General features: G+C 42.4%; 1 protein-coding gene across 1 annotated transcript in view; it reads right to left on the bottom strand.

Moving 5' to 3' along the window:
• The window catches only part of ECHDC1 (ethylmalonyl-CoA decarboxylase 1), a 31,046-nt gene extending 24,469 nt beyond the window's left edge, over nt 1-6,577 (bottom strand). Inside the window, exons 1-2 of the mRNA XM_088530325.1 lie at nt 6,339-6,577; nt 1,307-1,449 (exon numbers count right to left, since the gene is read on the bottom strand). Coding sequence (XP_088386451.1) covers nt 1,307-1,449; nt 6,339-6,558 — 363 coding nt within the window. The 5' untranslated portion in view covers nt 6,559-6,577. The remainder of the gene's footprint in view (nt 1-1,306; nt 1,450-6,338) is intronic.
• Nucleotides 6,578-18,825: the final 12,248 nt, after the last annotated feature.

The raw sequence follows: 18,825 nt of genomic DNA, 5'->3' as shown, positions 1-18,825 counted from the left end.
CCTCTCTCCCACCATAACGGCTCCAAGACAAAATATGTCTAAATGTCCAACATAGCCTATATGAAAACAGAATCACTGAAAATTACCAAATGCAGAATTTTAGAGGAAAGCTAAGACTACAGATCAGGAAGAAAAAAAAAATCAGTATATGTCTGATTGCAGCTTCTTTTCTGTTACCATAATACTAAACCAAGCTGAAAAGCTCAGATAGAATTTTTGAGAAGTTTTCACTGGGGTATTTTAAGAGCACATATAGTTTTCTGAAATCTAGACGTGTCTGCATTTTTTTTAATGTCTACAAAATATGGTTTCTCAATGCTTAGAAAAAGCACAGGAAACAGCCTCCTGTAACTTTTAAGAACTGGAACATCCTACTTATGAGGTCAAAATATTTAAGTCTTTGTATTTTAAGATGCTAAGTTTCATCAAAGACAACTCATCACTAAAGAAATATTAATCAGTTCTTGAATTCATGTTCTTACTGAAATGCTCAATTAAAATTAGTTTGTATTGACAAAACCTTCAAAATTGAAATGAGCACAAAAGCACAAATCAGCAGCAGGACGTCTGCTACTATAACTGCAAATCAGGATGGAATTAGCAGCAGGATCCCACCCTCCCACCCCACTGTTGATAAGGTCCTTCTTCACATACTGGCAGGAACCATATACTGACTCCTGAAAGAATGATAGCATTTGTAAAAGCAGCCAAAACAAGGTGGTGTCATAAAAAAACAAACAAAAAGAAACACCACAATAGCAACAACAACAAAAAAATGGTGCCACATTGCCCATTCTCTCACCTTGTCAATGCCAAACTTATCTGACATAAGATCAATCCAAAGCTCTATAATACAAAGCTGTCCTTGCATTTCAGTCAGCTACAAGCACAGTGTTGACAAAAGTGAAATCTTTATGCAGTAGTAGCCATGCTTCTTAAATTTGTTTTTGATTTTAGTATACATAAGGAATTTCTTGCATCTGCTTTTAAAGGTTAAACTACTGAAACACAGGTTATTTTACATGCAAATGCACCATATAATCCTAAGAAACCAAAATGACATTTTTAAATAGCAGACTAAAAAGACTATGTAATATACTAATTCAGAGTTATGAATCATTTACATCAACACTTAAGTTGTTACTTAAAGAGGCTGCCAGGATTTTTCCAAACATGAAAATCTTCATTCTGTGACTTGCATGTCTAATTGCAGCACAAGCATAGCTGAACACCTCCATGTGAAGGAGGCCTCAGAATATCATAGAGCTCATTTTTCTCCAAAAATGCAACTTGCATCACTACTTGCCTCAGAGTTGGATGTTGCTTTGACAGCATTCAAATCAGATCCTGAACAAAAAGTGTTTCCTGCACCACAGACGATAAGGCCTTTGCCATCCTTCCAGTTTTCCAATTCAGTTACCTTCTCCTGGAGTTCTATCATCATAGTGCCTGTCATAAAGGAGAGAAGGAAATTTCTCAAGAGGATGTGATTATCAATATCATATATTACATTTTTCACTACCAAAAACAAGTTATCAGTGTTAAGTTATGGGCTTAAAAATACAAGACAGCAACAAATTCCCCCCTAAAATTACAAGCACTGTAATAGATGGACTTCCTGGAATTCTGAAAAATATTCCGCAGTCTGTGCTACACTCACAAAAAGGAAGTGTATAAACTCCAGCTGCTTTATTTTTGTTTGCAATGTGAGCTTATAGGTATCCACTCATGGATAGGTCTATCCATCTAATGACAACCTTTATGTTATCTTCATTCCACTGCACCCAAAGAGCTGGCAAAGCACAGAAGATAACCATGCACCAATTATCATATTCACATGATTCTTTTCTTTTTTTTTTTGGATAATGGAGAGGTGAGAATTAATATTCACCTACACCAAGAATTCACTCCTCAGCAAAGCAATCTTTCCCCAATAGATCCTTGTTTTCAATCGACTCCACATTAGTTTAATCAAATAGCACCTACTGAGGACAACTTTCCCAGTCTCCATCAAAAAGCTGCTCTTCAGTGGTCTCCCCGAGTAGTATTTTTAACAACAACCTGTGGTGGTTTCTGTCACAGCCTTACCCTTCCTGAATTGGAATTCCAGAAATCCAGCTATTCTGGAGCTAGTCCTAGATCCTTCGCAAAGGCACTAAGTTAAAGCCTTTTCTCTCTCAGTGCCCATGACTCAGATATACACTTAGGACAAAGCACTTACAGAAAGCGGTTTCAAAAAGCAGCCTACATACAGGCTGATCTCACTCTCAGCCTTACCTTCCTTTGACAAGGACTTACACAATCCTACCTGTTTTCAATACAGGTGTGCTTTACCCTCAACAGCTCTTTGCCCTTTTTTTTTTTTCTTTCTTTCTTCAAATACTGCTGCTTTTTGACCCCACTCCTGCATGTACAGAACTTTTTTTGCCCTAAAATCATGTCCTCGTATCCATCCCCACCTGCTGAGGTTATTTTCCTTCCTGCTTGTTTTATTCTGCAGGCCCTTGTGAAGACCAGTGCCAGGTCAAGAACAAATGTTCCACAAAGCACTTTTACCTTAGACTTGCTCTCAGTCACCAAAAGAGCACATTTTGACAATAATCCTGAGGAGAGCAAGAATTAAGTGGATATTACATACTGTATAATAAAAATGATACCTTTTTTTGGCTACACATCTCTAACAAACGTCAGAAAAACTGCTACCTTTCCACTCTGTACTTACAATTTAATCATGATTCTTATGCGTGGCACATACTATCAGCTTTCACTGCATTTCACTTTGTTGATCTTGAGCTCTTTTAGCAGTTGATCAAGATCATTTGCCTCTCATTGCTCTGCTCCAAAATACAATCGCCTTTCAAGTCCTCCCAATATGCAGTCATCTGACAATTTCAGCAAGTCACTTTCTATTCTGTCTTTCAAGCCATGAATGAAAATATGGAGCAGAACAAGGCCTAGAAGAGATTTCTTTGGGTCTTACAATGTCTCCCCAGCTTGCAAGTATATTTGACAATGACTTTTCTTCGTATGCCATTCCTTAAATGTGTGGCTCAACCTCATGGATTTCACTTTGTCTGTATTTCCCACATTTTTGCATGAGAGAAATATTTGGGCCACCACTGAAGCTGTGCCACAAGCAAGATATAGTGCAACCACTGTTTGCTTTAATCATCATTTTAATATTTAATATTAAATATAAACAACAATATTTTAATATTCATTTAATTGCAATATTTGAATATATTAATATTAACATCTAATTATTATATGACATGATAATACAATAATGTTTAATGTTTAATTATTAATTTTTAATATAAAATATTTTTAATAATCCTTTTAATAGTCAAAGTGGAGAGGTACCAAACAGTCTTTCTGCAAAAGTATTATAGAAGCCAAAAATCTAGTTAGCTGGAGTTTACAAAAGGGAACTGCACAAGCCAGCTGCATGCAATGGCAAGGAACAGCAGCCCCTGAACAGAAGCGAACAGAAAACCCTGTCCCCTACTCATAGGAGGAGATCCCTCACGTTACTGACTACAGTGACAGCACCAAACTAACATTTTACCCATAGACATGGTCCATAATGACTGATAAAATGATCAGGCTGCACCCCTAACGCAGAACCTCCTTTCCTTGGACTTTCAGTGTTTGATACCAATAAGTAAGTTCATGCTCTTCACAACACTAAATTTATCCAGAAAAACATTTTGTTTGCCTTTTCATTATAATTTAAGAATAAACATTTTCAAGACAATTCAAGACAGTAGAACTATCACTACTGTTACGCAGTTTCTGCAAGCTGGCCCATTTTCTTTTAAATTACATTCAACTTTAGTTCAGCAAGAGGTTAGGCTGCTGAAATTGGTTCCACCAGGCTGAAACTGACCTTGTTAGCATTTGTTTCCAGAGAGACCATTTCAAACAGGTGGCTATCAGATTCCAATTAAGAGGAGAAAAAAGGCATAACAAGCTCCATGTTGCCCATTACCAATTTGCTAACAATTTTCTCCCGCTTTTAGCTCCATGAGTTGCCCAATCTTAGAATAAACATAATTCCTTTGAGATAAAAAGCTGCTGTGTGAAGTACATGCCTTGTAAATAGGATTTTTCTCAAAAGCTTAATGACATCTTAAAGTTTTCTAAGAGAAGCCTATATCTATATATAATTTCACATCTGCCAGTATTCAGCCCTGAGACACAGAATCAACAGAGTTTCTTTGAGGTGGGGTGTTTATAGTCTCTTAGGAAGGCAATGGGTCCTGCTCAGGTAAGGTTGGAGTTGCACAACCTGTCCCCTTCCGACTGCAGCTTGCAGAGGAGTGTTACACCGAAATCAAAGGGAGACTGAATCAATATCATCAACAGCAGTGGCCAAGGGACCCACATGGTTTTGCTTCTATCCTCCCCACTACAGCAGCAAACATCTCTGTCGGAGGTATGCAGCAGAAAGCAGCAGTATCCTCACCGCCACAGCAGGATTGGCCCAGCAAATTTTGTGGCTATTATGTAGTTAAATCGAGTACTGTCTCCACAGGGCTCTGTACACCACCTTAAACAGAAGTGCTTGGCCACATGCCTCATGTGCTATATGCCAATCGGGGTTCACAGCAAAGACAGAAGGTTTGGTTCTCTCATTTTCTTGTGGCCTTTGTTTGCTGCAGTAACTAATTCAAATACACTAATAGCTTATTTTCATGGCACTCCTATGAGGAGAGATCATTTTAGACCAACTGAGCTAAAGAAGATACTCACCACTATGGGGTGTCCAGTTTGAGCTATGCACTATAAGACTTCAGTACATTAACATCATATGGCACTTAGCACATTCAAAGCCCAGCCACCAGTGAGCTACACAGCAGCTGGGACTGCTCAGCACTTCTGCGAGTCAGTTCTGAGGGCCTCCTGCTAAGTGCCCAGAAAAAATGAAAAACATAGTTGTAGGGCTCCACGAAAGTTCACTTTAAGCCATTCAAATTATATCTGATCTCCATAACAGACTGGGCTTTTCTGTTCTTTTTCTGCTACTGCCTCTCATTTCTCGCAGCCCTTTCAACTTCCACAACAAAGAAGTCAAAAACTTACAGTCCACAGACTATCTCTTTTGAGTCGAAAATAAGACCAGAGCTAAAGAAAAAGGACATGCAACGACATAATCAGGATTGCATAATAATGTATATGCTGACAGGTAGACATTTTTAAAGATAATCTTCATCATAACATCTTCTAGATACAACTTTTCAAGTTTACAAATTAGGTAATAATTTTGCAGATCAGCCTTTAAAAAGGAAACAAAAGGGAAACTGTAGAGACATTTGGGTGAATTATCAAAAATTCTGTTCTTCTGTTAGGATTTCTTCCTTGCAGCAAACTATCAGTAATAGGAGGAGTAGATTGACATTCTCCATGTAAACAGTTCTGTGCTTTTCTAGTGGGTTGCAAATATATTTGCTAGTAGTAAAGGAACAGTGAGATCTGGGCAGGAAAATAGAACAGGAAAGGAACAAGATGACACAAATGTATCCATTTCAAAATATTAAACAATAAGACTTCATAGGGTAAGGCTCACAAAAAGCTCAAGTTTGGGAAGGGGCAGACCCTGAGCCTTTGTCATTTATGTCTGCACAGAATCATTTAAATTGGAATATTTCAGACAGAGAGATAGCAGATGCGCCTACCTTGTAGATGAAAAACATCTCCTAATACAAGATTAATGAAAAGTGGCATGTGATTTTTGATAGCTAAGCATTGCCCTATGTAAAAGTTACTGGGAATATTCCTGATCTGCAACAGCTGAGAATAGCCAGCTCACCTAATTCTTTTAACAGGCATTAACATTTAAGATATAAGACAAATAATGAAAAAAAAAAAAAAGCCAGTTTGGGTGGTTGCAAAAGACTGAATTACCAAAGCGTAAATTACAGGAAAGACATTAGGTAAAGAACAATGCAAAACACCACCTACAAAGCTAAAATGATACCTACCCACTCTCTTAAAAATACTCTGTGTTTCCACTGCAGAAAAGACAAAAAGAAAAAAAGAAATAAATTTGAAAGAGCGGAGCAACAGACTGTGTGCTGACTGAAAGAAAAGGGATGGGCATTTCTGCCAGAAAAGTCCTTGTGTCATGGAAAATTTACATTCTTATGATGCCTACTGCAAAACTACTACCGTACAGAGCACTGGACACTTAACTGCACCTCTCACTAAAAGCCAAGCATTTCTTCTGTTAACTAAAGCACAGCTTTTACTTTTTCTGGGGCAAAATGCTAGAATAGCTGACTGAAGAGGAAACAAAACAAAACTGCACATGAGAAAAAGAGCATCCCCCAGAATACCTGTGAAGGCATTCATTAGCCTTGGGTTGTTCAAGGTCAGGATTCCAATGCCATCCTCTTCTTTGGAAAGGTTGATGGATCCACCACCAAACTGCTGAAGTTTCTTCTTTATCAGTTCTTCCTGATAGCCATGAGCCGAGTCATATAGTGATACCCTCTGCTGTTGTATTATCCTTTCTTTTGCAGTCAGGAGCAAATTTTTCCATAGACAAGCTGCCATTTCTGGAAAAATATGTGAAAAAAAATCATCAGAGATTGTCCTTTGAGATCCATCTCAGTCCTCCCACAAAGAGAGCAACAGGAGAGCAGAAAGTAACATTGAGGTGAAGCAATCACAGAAACCTACAGAAGCCTGATCACTACAGATAGGATTTGCAAAGTTCTCAATTTAACTCTACCTCCACAAAGTTAAAAAGGAGTTTTAAGCAGTGATCTTGGTAGTTAAGCCAAAAATTAAAATAGTTTTAAAACTTGTCTTGTAAAAATTATGGAAAAGTATTTGGGTGCCAAACAAGGAGGGTTGTAGTAAGACAATGATCTTCCCACTAGAACAGTTCACTCTGCACTATTTTTCCAAAAATAAATTATCAGGGTCTCTTTTTTTTTTGGGGGGGGGGTGGTGGTGTTTTTGCTTTGTTTTTTTTTTTTGGTGGTGGTGGTGTTTTTGTTTTTGTTTTATGTAAGAAACTGTCACATAGGACCATTCTGAAGATCAATCCTTGAGAAGACAGAACCAAAGATGATTTCTATAAAGAGGTCACTTCCTTGTCTCATAATACCACTAACACATCTTAAAATTATTTATCATCTAGGTACTTGTAGATATAAGTCTTTCTCAATCACGCTAGTAGCTCTTGCTCCACTTTGAGTTAATCTTGTTTAAACACAGACCAGAACCAACATAGCTTTCCAAAGGAGGAAAGGTATACAACAGTATTAAATATTGAACATGGTACTTGCCTTTCACACAGCCACGTAATATTGGTACATTTCTATGTACCACTGCATCCACAGCATCTTAAAACTCCCCTAGTCATTCCCCAACACACAATCATGCAACAAAATCTTCTGTCCAGGCACTGGTTTTTGCTCAGGAAAAAAATGAGCACTGAAAACACAGATAGTGGAGGCGCTCTCTGCAAAGTGCAGCACAGCAGCAGAAGATAAGATCGCACAGGGCACAGGCCCCTGCACACTCTGCTCTGATTAGACACAGAGCAATTAGTTCCTAATTTTCAATGAATACAAAACCTCCCCAATCTTCATAAAACAGACTTAATTGTCTAGAAACCCCAGGATTGGCTCGAAAGCAAGTAAAATTTGTTCTGTTAACCTAACACCCTGCCAGATTATACTCATTCAATCATTTTTATACTATTAGATTTTACCTACAAAATAGAGTCCTACAGAGCAAAAGAGACTTAAGATATGGAAATTTTATTCCAAGGAAAAAAAAATAGAAAGTGTCTGTCACTTTTAACTGTGTGGCACTAACTACTCTAATATTATCACTATGGTAATGAAAAGCATCAGCAGGTGAGGGATTAGAAAACAAACTGGACATCACTGCCTGCTGATCTTGAGTAATGATTAATGATTCATGCAAAGTAGTATCATTGAATATTTTTTTTTCTAAAACCATCTCTTACAGTGCTGGTCAGAGAAACTACCTTTTTTAAAAATAAAAATAAAATAAAAAGATTATTTTAATAGCTAGCCATTCAGAAAAAGCTTGGTGTTTAAGCCTCAGCTCTCCTAAACTAAATGGATTTCTGCTGATCTATGACAAAACTTCAAAATTTTAATCAGTATGAAGCACTTGCAAACCACTGCATGGCAGAGATTGATTTTTTGTACCATAAGTGAAATCAATGCAAGAAAGAGATGCTGCAGTATGAATTGAATGTTATAGGTCAATTCAAAAGACATTTAACGTACTAAAATTTTGTAATTTTCAGTTTAGCATAATGTAACTGTGCCTGTTTAGAGAGATTTTCCGAAATGAAGTCTTAGTTAAGCTTTAAAAAGACAGACATGTAGCCACTAACATCTCTGATGCACATAATTTAAGCATGGTTTTTATAGTGACCAAATTTCTGACAGTATTAGAATAATAAACACTAGGGATGACCAGTATTTCTCAAATGTTTTAAAAAGTGCCAGACCTTTAGCGTATCACTGGTGACAACTAACAGACCAGCCATAATTGCTGTTTCCACAATCTCTAGTTACATCTGTAACCTGTTCTTGAACCTCTAATGTAAGATAATGTTTTAAATCCTTCTGGCACTTGCCTGACTTTACATGACCCTTGCTTGTGGGCTAGCACATCACTGGCTCATACGAACACATACCCAAACCCTCAGCATCAAAGCAGTAATACACTTATGCAAGAACAGTGTGTGCATATATATATATACATATACACACACACCCCTTCTATATACAGACAGACACATATAAACATACCCCAACACATTCACAAAACTCTCTAGCAGAGGCCTGCTAACTACGTAGTTACGGTTCAGTCGTCAAACACCATGATTCTGTTGCAACACCAAGTTTTGTCCTCTAACATCCTCTACTAAACAGCAACCTTTGGCAATACAGCCAGCTGCTAGCAGAGCAGACAGCATACAGAGACGTGGTCAGAGCAACCTCCTGAGTGGGCAGAACTAAGACAAAAATACGCTGAGAGGCAAGATGAGCATTTGAGCTGTATGCGTAACAGGGTAAGCTGCATCAGGAAACACCTACACAGAAATAACCAGCAAGATCAAACATGCAAGTAGGGTAAATTCCAACTCAAAAATGCTGCTGGAGATACTGACACAAGTCACTGGGTAATAAAACGTGCGATGTGGGAATGTGTTTGTAGCACACTGAGCTCACAATGATGGGACTGTCATCTGTGATACCTCAGAGACATCATATATCAACCAGGCCCTTTTGTTTGGGCCTGGTTGATATATGCAAGCAAGTGTGAAGGGTAAACACAGATTAGCAAGTCACCTGCAAAGACACAGCAGCTGAAATTCTGGTTTTGGATAAACATATCCTGAGATTAAGTGTGGCAGAGAAAAAAATATGAAAGAGGATATTGCAGACAGAAATCCATAAATACAATCTCAGGCAAATGAAAATACTCAATGGACATTGCAAGGGAACAATTAGAAAGGTGAATCCATGAGAAGAGAAGGCATGTCGTCCATGTGGCACTGCCACAGCATCCAAAGCAGCCGGCACATCACGAAGCCAGGGAGAACGGCCCCGCTGGACATCTCCAGCAGGAGCAATTGCAGTGACGAGAGCATTAGTGTGCAGGCAGGAAGTTGAGAGAAGGAAGATGCCAGCTGAGGGTGACGAGCTGAACGGGCCCGATGCTTCAGCTCTCTGCGCGCCCGCGTTAGCGGCGCCCGTGGAAGCGGCCGTGGCAGCAGCGCGGAGCCAGGGGCTGCGCGGGACGGCGGAGCGGGGAGCCAGCGGCCACCCCGCTGGGGCTGGCACTGCGGGGCTTACGCTGTGAGAGCGAACAGAGAGCACAGCAGGGAGGAGGGCAGCCATGGACACTGCCCTTCCGCAGGAGGAAAACAAAAAGGGAGGTTGAGAACAGGCGACAGTCACTAACGCCAAACCCAGGAGCTGGTCAGCGACTGTGAAGGGGGAAGAAAGAGTTCTTGGACAGAGAGAGGGAATTCAACAACCACCACCAAACAGAGAACAGCACCAGCTGAAAGTCTAGTCAAGGGAATGGGCCTCATAGCGACCGGGAGTTATGGACCATGAGTTCAGGCAGGGAGCTGAACTGAAGGGAAGGGAAGGAGATCTCACTCACAGGTTCCTCGGCAGCACAAGCTGAAAAGGCCACTCTTACCAGCTGCTTGTCACCACCCCTCACGTGAAGGTTACACAAACACCCACCTACCTCTCCTGCTGAGGCATCGCTAATTCCTTCCATCAAAAACGGGTTAGAGCCACTTGCATGCATCATGTAACAGCCCCTTCCAACTCTAATTGCCAGCTGAGGCAATTATCCAGCGAAGGAGCAGCCTTGAGCAGGTTGAGGGCTCTTTTTTAAATTGTGGGGGCCCCAAACTTGCTCAATGCTACCCTGGCACATGCAGTGTGGAAAACACATGAATTAGGTAGGACCAGTAACCTCTCTAGTTCAATACGAGGATCCTTGAAGAGCTTTGCAGCCCATCTAGAAATGGGCTGTAGGAGGAGTTAGTACCGTAAATGACTGTCCTACACTCCCAATGTTAGAGAACAGGCAGTCCTGGCTCCAAGTTTCCTGATGTCAGAGTTAGAAACAATGTTTGCTTGTTCAGAATTTAAGAAAGCAAAAACTGAGAAGATACCCAAATTAAGTAAATTGTTTCAAGCAGAGCATAAATGAAATTAAAATAAATTGTGGGGGGAAAAAAAGCTTTTAACACTGTAAGCTAAATAGAATCATAGAATTGTTAAGGTTGGAAAGGACCTCTAGAGGTCATCTAGTCCAACTCCCGGGCACGCACAGGGTCAGTAACCTACAGGTTTTGTTGTTCTTCCTTTTTTTCTGGCTTGTAATTTACACCTCTTCCCTGCTTCCTTTCAGCAGCCACCATTCCTTCCGAACACCTCATTTTTTTTGCATGGCAAGCTAAGTGTTTTCTAACTTATTCGTTCTCTGTTTACCTTTTTGTATTATTAAATGCTCCCTGCAGGCCAAGCTTCAGACCTGCACAGGTGTCGCCGCTCCTAACCAACTACAGCCTCTTTTCATCACGACTTAACCGTTTTAACGATCTTCCCCCCGTTCCCCCACCCGCTTCCCCGGCGCCCCCGAGCGCGTCCCTGGCGGAAGCGGCGCCGCGGGCGGGTGACGCTCGGGAAGGGGCAGCGCCGCTTCCCCCGCCCGGGCCCCGCTGCCCCGCGCCGCCCGCACGGGCGGCCCGCCCGGCCCCCCGCTCCGCTCCGCGGCCCGGCACTGGGGCCGTGAGCCCCAACCCGCTCCCCCTCCTCCGAACCGGCACCGGGCCCGCTCCGGCACCGACCTGCCCCACGGCCCGGCCCGGCCCGGCCCCGGACGGGGCGGGCGCTTGGGGGGCGGCGCGCGGGGAAACGGCCCCGCCGGCAACCGCCGCCACGCCCCAACGGTCCGCGCCACGTCACGTCACGTCACGCCCCGCCTGCGTTCGCGTCGGCGTGACGTCACGAGTGCGCTCGCATGACGTCATGCACAGCGGCGCGGGTGCTCCTCAAGGCGCCTCGGCGCTACGAGGGGCAAGGCTGGGATGTGAGGGCTGTTGGACAGCGCTTGGGCAAATCATCAGCATTACTTGTCATCATTACTTTATCATTACTTATTGTTGCTTTAAACAGTACTATCTTAGTAAAATTAGTTAAAAAATGGTAAAATAGTACTAGTAAAATTGCTATTATTATTATTTAGCAATATATATTGCTGCTTGATGAAACCTGCACTTCTCCCTGGTGCCAGGAACCACACAACCACAGGAAAATCAGCACTCGTTTTAGTGCTGGTGACTCCGGGCGCTCAGAGCGATATCCCAGAGCCTCGTTGCTCTCTTCTGGTTAGTACACGTGCATGGGGTGACCTGATTTTAGGTATTTGGGTATCTTTCCTCTCCACCTTTACTAAAGCTACTTTTCAACTCAACTGTCAATACAAGTGTCCTGAAGTTGTTTCAGTAGATTAAATATTATGCTTGAAAAATGTAAGAAATTTTTAAGGATATGGAATAGTCTTGTCCCAGGTGGCAGTATCTTTTTAGGTCAGAAGGCTTTGTTCCCTTATTATGGCTCTCTCAATAGAAACAGAAATATCACAGCGGGTTGGCCTAACGTCTTTTCAGTGTGAAGGTTTTTTTTTCTGTACTGTTCACAGAGGAGAGATTTTTCCGGTGGGATTCAGTGCTATATTTGTTTCCTTGGAAAGGATAAGCGGCTGATACGTGTGAGGGAAGTAACAGGTCCTTTCCCAGGGAAGCGCCGCATGGCAGTCCCTGCTCTGCCCCTAGCCAAGGAGCCTGGCGGCCGTGGAAAGCTCGGGAATTCCTAGGTGACACATTGCCACCTAGCAGCACTTAAGGAAAGCAGCACAAGCCTGCCCTCACCTTTCGCAAAGAGCAGAGCAGTCTGCCCCGCTCTGCTGTTGTTATATCATCTGTGACATGGTGATAAGAATAGGATATATTAAGACTGCAGGATGAGGACTGCAGGGGAACGAGCCAAGAGTGACAGACTCTGCTTTTAAAAGTAACCGTAATGATCCCTTCCCCACTGACAGCCCCACAGACGGGCTGGTGACACCGGCTCCTGCTTATGTGCCTCTACAGCAAGGGAAAACTCTCCAAATGAGCGTGGACAAGCCGTTTCCTACTCTTCCTCGTGCAAGTAATCCTGCTGATTTCAATAACCCCTTCTCCTTGGTTTGCAAAGCCAGTGCTGCCCTTGGGAGATTCAGGTCAATCACCTGAATTATTTAGTATTTTTCTGTTCTCCATCATTGACCCAGAAGCAACTCCATTACAGCTGATGACTGTGTGCTGGCTAAAAGAGCAAAGATTTATTTTCAGATCCAAAGGTGCCAGACTGAAATATTATTGAATTCCAATACATGGAGAGCCCCAGTGCTATTTTTATAAACTCCTTTCAGAGTCAATCAGCATTTTGTGTAGCAAGCCAATGACAGATCGAGACTTAAGTCTCAAGGCAAACTAGCTGCTAACTGCCACATAATCCCACGGGAAGCTCACAGAGTGTCCCCATCTGTAATTTTTAGGATGAAAATATCATCAGTGCAGTTTGGAAGTAGCTAAAGTATGTACTAACATATCCTCCAAAGATGAGATCCACAGAAACGGGTTGGGCACCTGTGTCTAACCCCCCCTGCAGATTTCTGAACCCCAAATCATGATACCCAATTTCTCCTCATCAAGCAGCTCTCTAACCCTGGACACGCTTACATCCCATTGGTGCCTGATAGCTCTGGTTCACGAGAAGGCACAGTTAACATGAGGAGAACCAACAGGATTGCCACCCCAGCTGCCTCCCCCATCCCCACTGCGGAGATACTTGGAAACTCCTTGAGCTGCTGGGGCTTCCAGGCACACGTGATGCTCTGCACCATCGCTCTGCGTATCTGAGGCCTTCTCGGTCACCCTACTGCAAAGCCGCCACCCTGTGAGGTTTACCTGGTGCCTTCAGCAGCACTGTTCTTTCCCCAACAAAGAGATTTTGTCACTGGCCATGTCCAAAGGCAGTTCATCTCTTCCTGGTTATCTCCATACTTGTTTCGCTGTGATTTATGTTTTCTATTCACAGCACTCGCTCCAGTCTCGCTCCAGTAGGTCCTACCAGAATGTACCCTACTGACCAGGCTCTGCACAAGACATGAGGAAAGACACATCTCTCACACCACAACACAGAAACAGTCACCCGGGAGGGTTGAATGCCCTTGTCTGCCCAAAAATGCAAGCTCATTCCTCTCAGGAAAGTGCCCTGGCCACGAGACCATGCTGTTTTCTGGGGAAGCCTAGGGAAAGGAGTGCACTCCTCCATGCTGAAAGCTATTTCACTGAATCATAATCAAATATTCATCAGGCCAAAGAGCAGGAGAGAAGCAGCATGGCCACAGCTTGGCGTTTGCTCCCTCTTCCAGTGACCCAGGAAATACAGACTTATTTAAACATTAATAGTTAATTTAGCAATTGCATGCCATATAGAGCAGCTTTAACAGGTGGAGGTAAGAAAGTTCTCACTCTCCAAAGTCCTCTGGCTGGTTATGGCTGGTCTCTGTCAAGGGGGGCTCAGCACATCCGCTCCCAGAGGAGCCAGCAGCCCTCACCACATCTTCCTACCTGTCACTTGTCACAGCACCATCAATTGTTTGATTAGACACTACACTTCTGGGCAAGTAAAGTATACCGAAAAAAAAAAAAGAAAGAAAGAAAAATGCTTTTGTGTGTTTTAGCATCCTTCACCAGTTAGAAGCGTGTTTTCACAGGGCTGCTCGGGTAGTTTTTGTTTTGCTAAAGAGCTGCACTGGCCTGCCTCGCTGCCAGGTAAGCCTCAGGAGCACAGAGGAAAGGGAAGAAGACCAAGGAACCAGGACAGGAGGAAGGAAATCCAAGCCACAGTAGCGGGGAGCATTGGGGTTGTTAATGCTCCCGGCTCTCCCGGCAGCATCGCCGTATTGAGGAGCACGAGTCGGGCAGCAACTCATGGCCCAGGGCAAGGCAGGAGGTGGAGGAGCAGGTCCCCTCTCCTGGGGGACAGCATTGGATTGGGGTCACTACTGGAAATCCCTGCCCGAAATCCCCTGGAGAATCCAGATTAATTTCCTCCCTCTTCCTCCATTCCTTCTCGTGGCTGCCTTCTGTAAAACTTTGAGGAAAACGGCACCCGACCTTTTCCTCCAAGAGCGCCTAGATCGCACGCAAGGAGGCCAGGTGGTGATTGCACAGCACCTCTTAAATGTCAGCTGTTAATTAAAAGCCTCGCCTGAAAATGGGACGCTAATTAGGACAACCGCGGCCTTGCTTTATGGGTTCTGACTAACCACTAAGTCAAGTCGTTTATTTCAGCATCAATATTGGAGTTGTTAATTTTCTCTCATCTGGGTTTTGTTTAGTTCTTAAAGAAAAGCAACTGAAGAAAAAAAAAGAATTTATTTAATAACTCCCTGAACTTATTGTTCTTTCATTTAAGAAGACCTTATAATAAATGCTCTGACACAGTGTAATGAGAACATTTTAATATTAGGTCCAGATGTCTAGCAATTTTATAACCTTTGTAGGAGTGCTTAAATGCCATAGATTTTAAAATACAGTCCTGACTTGCAAAACAGCCCATCGTGGCACTTCACTCGTGCCTTTCTCTGCTTGAGAAAATGGCACTATTTATGTGATTAATATTACCCAGACATCAAAATGTTTGCAAAATTAGGGTGAGAGAGTAAGACATGTGCTTCCTTTGCAACCTTTTTGAACCACAGTGAATTATTAGGGAGAGCTACAATGCTAATAAAGGATCTAAGTGTTCTAGAATAAAGATTCATATACCTCAGTCTTCTAACTTAACCATCTTACTCTCTCTTTGGCCTAGATTCAGCAAAGCAATTAAGCACCTAAATAGTCCCCTTGATTTCAGTGACATACAAGCACTTTGCTGAATCAGGACGATTCTGCCTGCCAAACTTCATTCTTTCATTCCTTGCAGTTTATTGAAGATGTTCAAAGAGCAGTCGCAGTTGTTCGCTATAGCATGAAAGCATAGTAGATGTTGGCAGTTTTATGCCCAGGTCCCTCAGGAGGTCCATCTGTGAGAAACCATGGAGAGATTCAGATTTTTGGTTACAGATTTCCATCTCTGACAGCAATGCTATAGTATTCCCATGAAGAGCATTTAAGCACACCACTGGAAACATAATCTATTTTATAATAAGATCTTTAATAAGATAATCTTTAAAAAAATCTATAATAAGATCTTTATAATGAGATTTATAATAAGTGGCCAAATCACTACTGCTAAAGCTAAGAAAACCCCTCAGTTCTGGACTGATCTCCTGAAATGTGTCAGAGGAGCACCCCTTTCAGCAGGTCTTTCCCCGCTGCTCACAGAAACACCAAATCCTGCTGCTTTTGTGTAATAGATGGTCCTGGATCCTCTTTTTGTGTTAAGAGATGCTAAGTAGTTCGGAGTGAAAGGAAAAATGAAAGGAAAAAGCCCTGTGATGTTAGGGTTGTTGCTAAGGGAGCATGATTGGAAATTTCTTAAGGTAGTATTTTTCCCTCCTTTCCCTGTGTTTTTTGCCTGCTCAGTGCCTTTCTTCCCTCTTGCCTGCTCATCATTTTTTTTGCTTATAACATTTCCATAGTTTATACTTCATAGAGAAAGAGGGAATTGTAGCCGAGAGAATTAAGTAGCAGCAAGAGATGTGGAGAGTTCAGAAGTTGTAATTTGTTCTGATGAATTTTGTAAGTATTTTATAATATAGGCCTCACTTCTACAGGTGAAATATTGTAGAAGATGAGGTGCCTTTCAGCCAGGGCAAGGCAGAGTGACCTGCTGCACTTGGAAAAGCTGACTGGCTTAGAGCTTTTCTAGTGATAGGCTGCAGTTCATAGAAACCCAATGTGTTTAAAATTACTGCAGTGATAAAAGAGATTATTAATGAAAAGGATGTTCTGACCATCCCTGAGTTTGTAGTGGTATTAAAGCTAGATATTATATAGCATTGAAAAACTATTAATGGCTGTGATCATGTTTCTGAAAGAATAAATTCATCTATACATAAGTGTTAGTATTTTCTGATTTTATAAAATGGTCTTTTTGTATATGTTTTTATTTTTTTTAATTAAAAATATTATTTTTAAAACTTTTAAAGGTTAACCTGCTCCTGCATTTCTTTTTTTTTTTTCCTCCCAGTTGATGGACCTGTACTTGTGTAGTATTCTAACCCATCACTCTTTTTACAGTTAAGGCTAGCTATGAAGTTTGGTACTTCTGTGGTTTTATTTGGAAGCTAAAACCAAAAGCAAAGAACCTCTCATCATTCCTGTGCCAATGTGCCACCGGCACTTCTTGTGCTGACACATTTCTCTATGACAACAAATAACTAAGTGGATAAATGACATACAAAATCTGAATTAACTGCATTTTTGACAGCAGATATTTTAAACCCAAGACAGTACCTAACCTGAATAACACTGGAGTACGAATATTCGTTTGTTTGATTCCAGAAGTCCAAACTTTAACTGACGTAGGTAGATGTACATTTCCCTAAAACATCAGGGGGGGCAACTATGGGGCCTGCCGGGGAGAGCACGGGCTGAATTCAGCCTGTGCTCAGACGTGTCCGTCCACGTCACGGCTGCTCCTGCTTGTGGTGCTCACACATAACCTGGGGGCCGTGCAGACTGCTCGAGTCCAGGAGCTGGGGGGAATACCCACGTTCGTTAATATGGCCAGTCTACCTCTAGCCGCCAAAAATGGCCTAAAGAAATGAGAAGATCACCTCACCGCCTCTTAAAGACATGTGAATAAAGGAGGATTTAAAACACTAATAAAAATCCCCAGTCTCCACTCTTTTTGGTACTTTCCATTATTTTCCATTGCTATACCGAGAAAACAATTTTTACAAGTTTTTAACTGCTGAATTAAGTAACTAAATCAAATTAATTTAGCTGACAAAAACAAACTGATTTTCCTATTCCAATAAAGCTGGTGAGGAGGTAGCACGCCATCATTTCCCGAAGGTTTTTATGATCCGTGTTGTTTCTCTCTCTGTGTTTTCAGCCGGCTGGTACCAGGAGTGCCGCGTGCGTGGGGCCAGCTCGCTGCCTGGCACTGCTCTGGGCCTTGCTCCCGCAGCATCACAGCGTCCTTCAGGAGCGGGGTCCGTGTTCCCCATGCTCCCATATTCCTTCCTGGATCTAGTCGTAGCAATATGTGGAGCCACACGTACTGTACAGTGGTTTACATCAGGGAAACCACGGACTTTTTGCTCTATAGGCGTTTGGCACCGTTTCTGGTGTATGCAGCTTTCCTCCAACGCCAAGCTCGCACACGTGAGGCCTGCCCTAACTAAATCATAGGGCGTCATGCATGTCGCTCAGCTGCATGCAGAAGAGGCTCAGAAAAGGATTGCATTGCTGTCCCACGATTATCCATCCGAGAGAGCCAGGGCCCGCTGGCCCTTCCCCATACTTTATGACTCATGTGATGTGGATAGTTCAAAGACTGTAAATGCCTTTGCTGACTCTCCCAGAAATGCAGCGGCAATGTGGGGAGTGCAGTTCTGCTACACGCACTACAACACAGCAAGGGTGAGGTTTTTATCCCCTCATAGTAATAACATTTATTTCTTTTCAAGGGGGCTGCTTCTCTGTCCTTTCCATATAAAGTAAAGGCAAGGAGGAACAATGAGCAAAAAACATTAATAAAAATGGCAAGTTTATATAATGAAGACAGATGGTAGGTGTCAAAAGAGAAAATAAAAAGAAGAGAGAGATGAGGAGGAGATTGGTGAGCTGTTGTGCACAGATCACTTATACATCCTCGCAAAGGCAGGGGGTTATCAAACACATTTGCAAAGGTAGTATTGGCCAGTTGACAGTTTGGACATGACAGCCAAAGGATCCCTTTTTGCAACGATACTGTTGGAGCTCTGCAGCTGCAGAATTTGTGATGTGGCAAGAGGCAAACACCACCCCTGGTATATCGTATTGCCCGGATATCGTCCTGGCTGGGATAGCTGCATTATCCGTTTCCTGGACATTGAGTGAGAAAAATGAGACAAATTTCTCAAGCATGTGGCACTTCTTGGTGGCTTGGCAGGAGAACAAATCAGGTAGCAACCTTTGCAACATAAATATATATGTATGTGTGTGTGTATGTGTGTATCTATCTTAGGGATTGAAGGTGATATAACCAGGACGGTTTGCAGGAAAATGCCCCGTGCAGCCTGGTCTCGGAC

This window comes from Tinamus guttatus, unplaced genomic scaffold (assembly GCF_059628265.1).
Source record: "Tinamus guttatus ecotype Peru unplaced genomic scaffold, ASM5962826v1 Tinamus_guttatus_pri_ptg000366l, whole genome shotgun sequence".
Taxonomy (NCBI): Eukaryota; Metazoa; Chordata; class Aves; order Tinamiformes; family Tinamidae; genus Tinamus; species Tinamus guttatus.
This window is presented reverse-complemented; position numbering and strand designations above follow the sequence as displayed.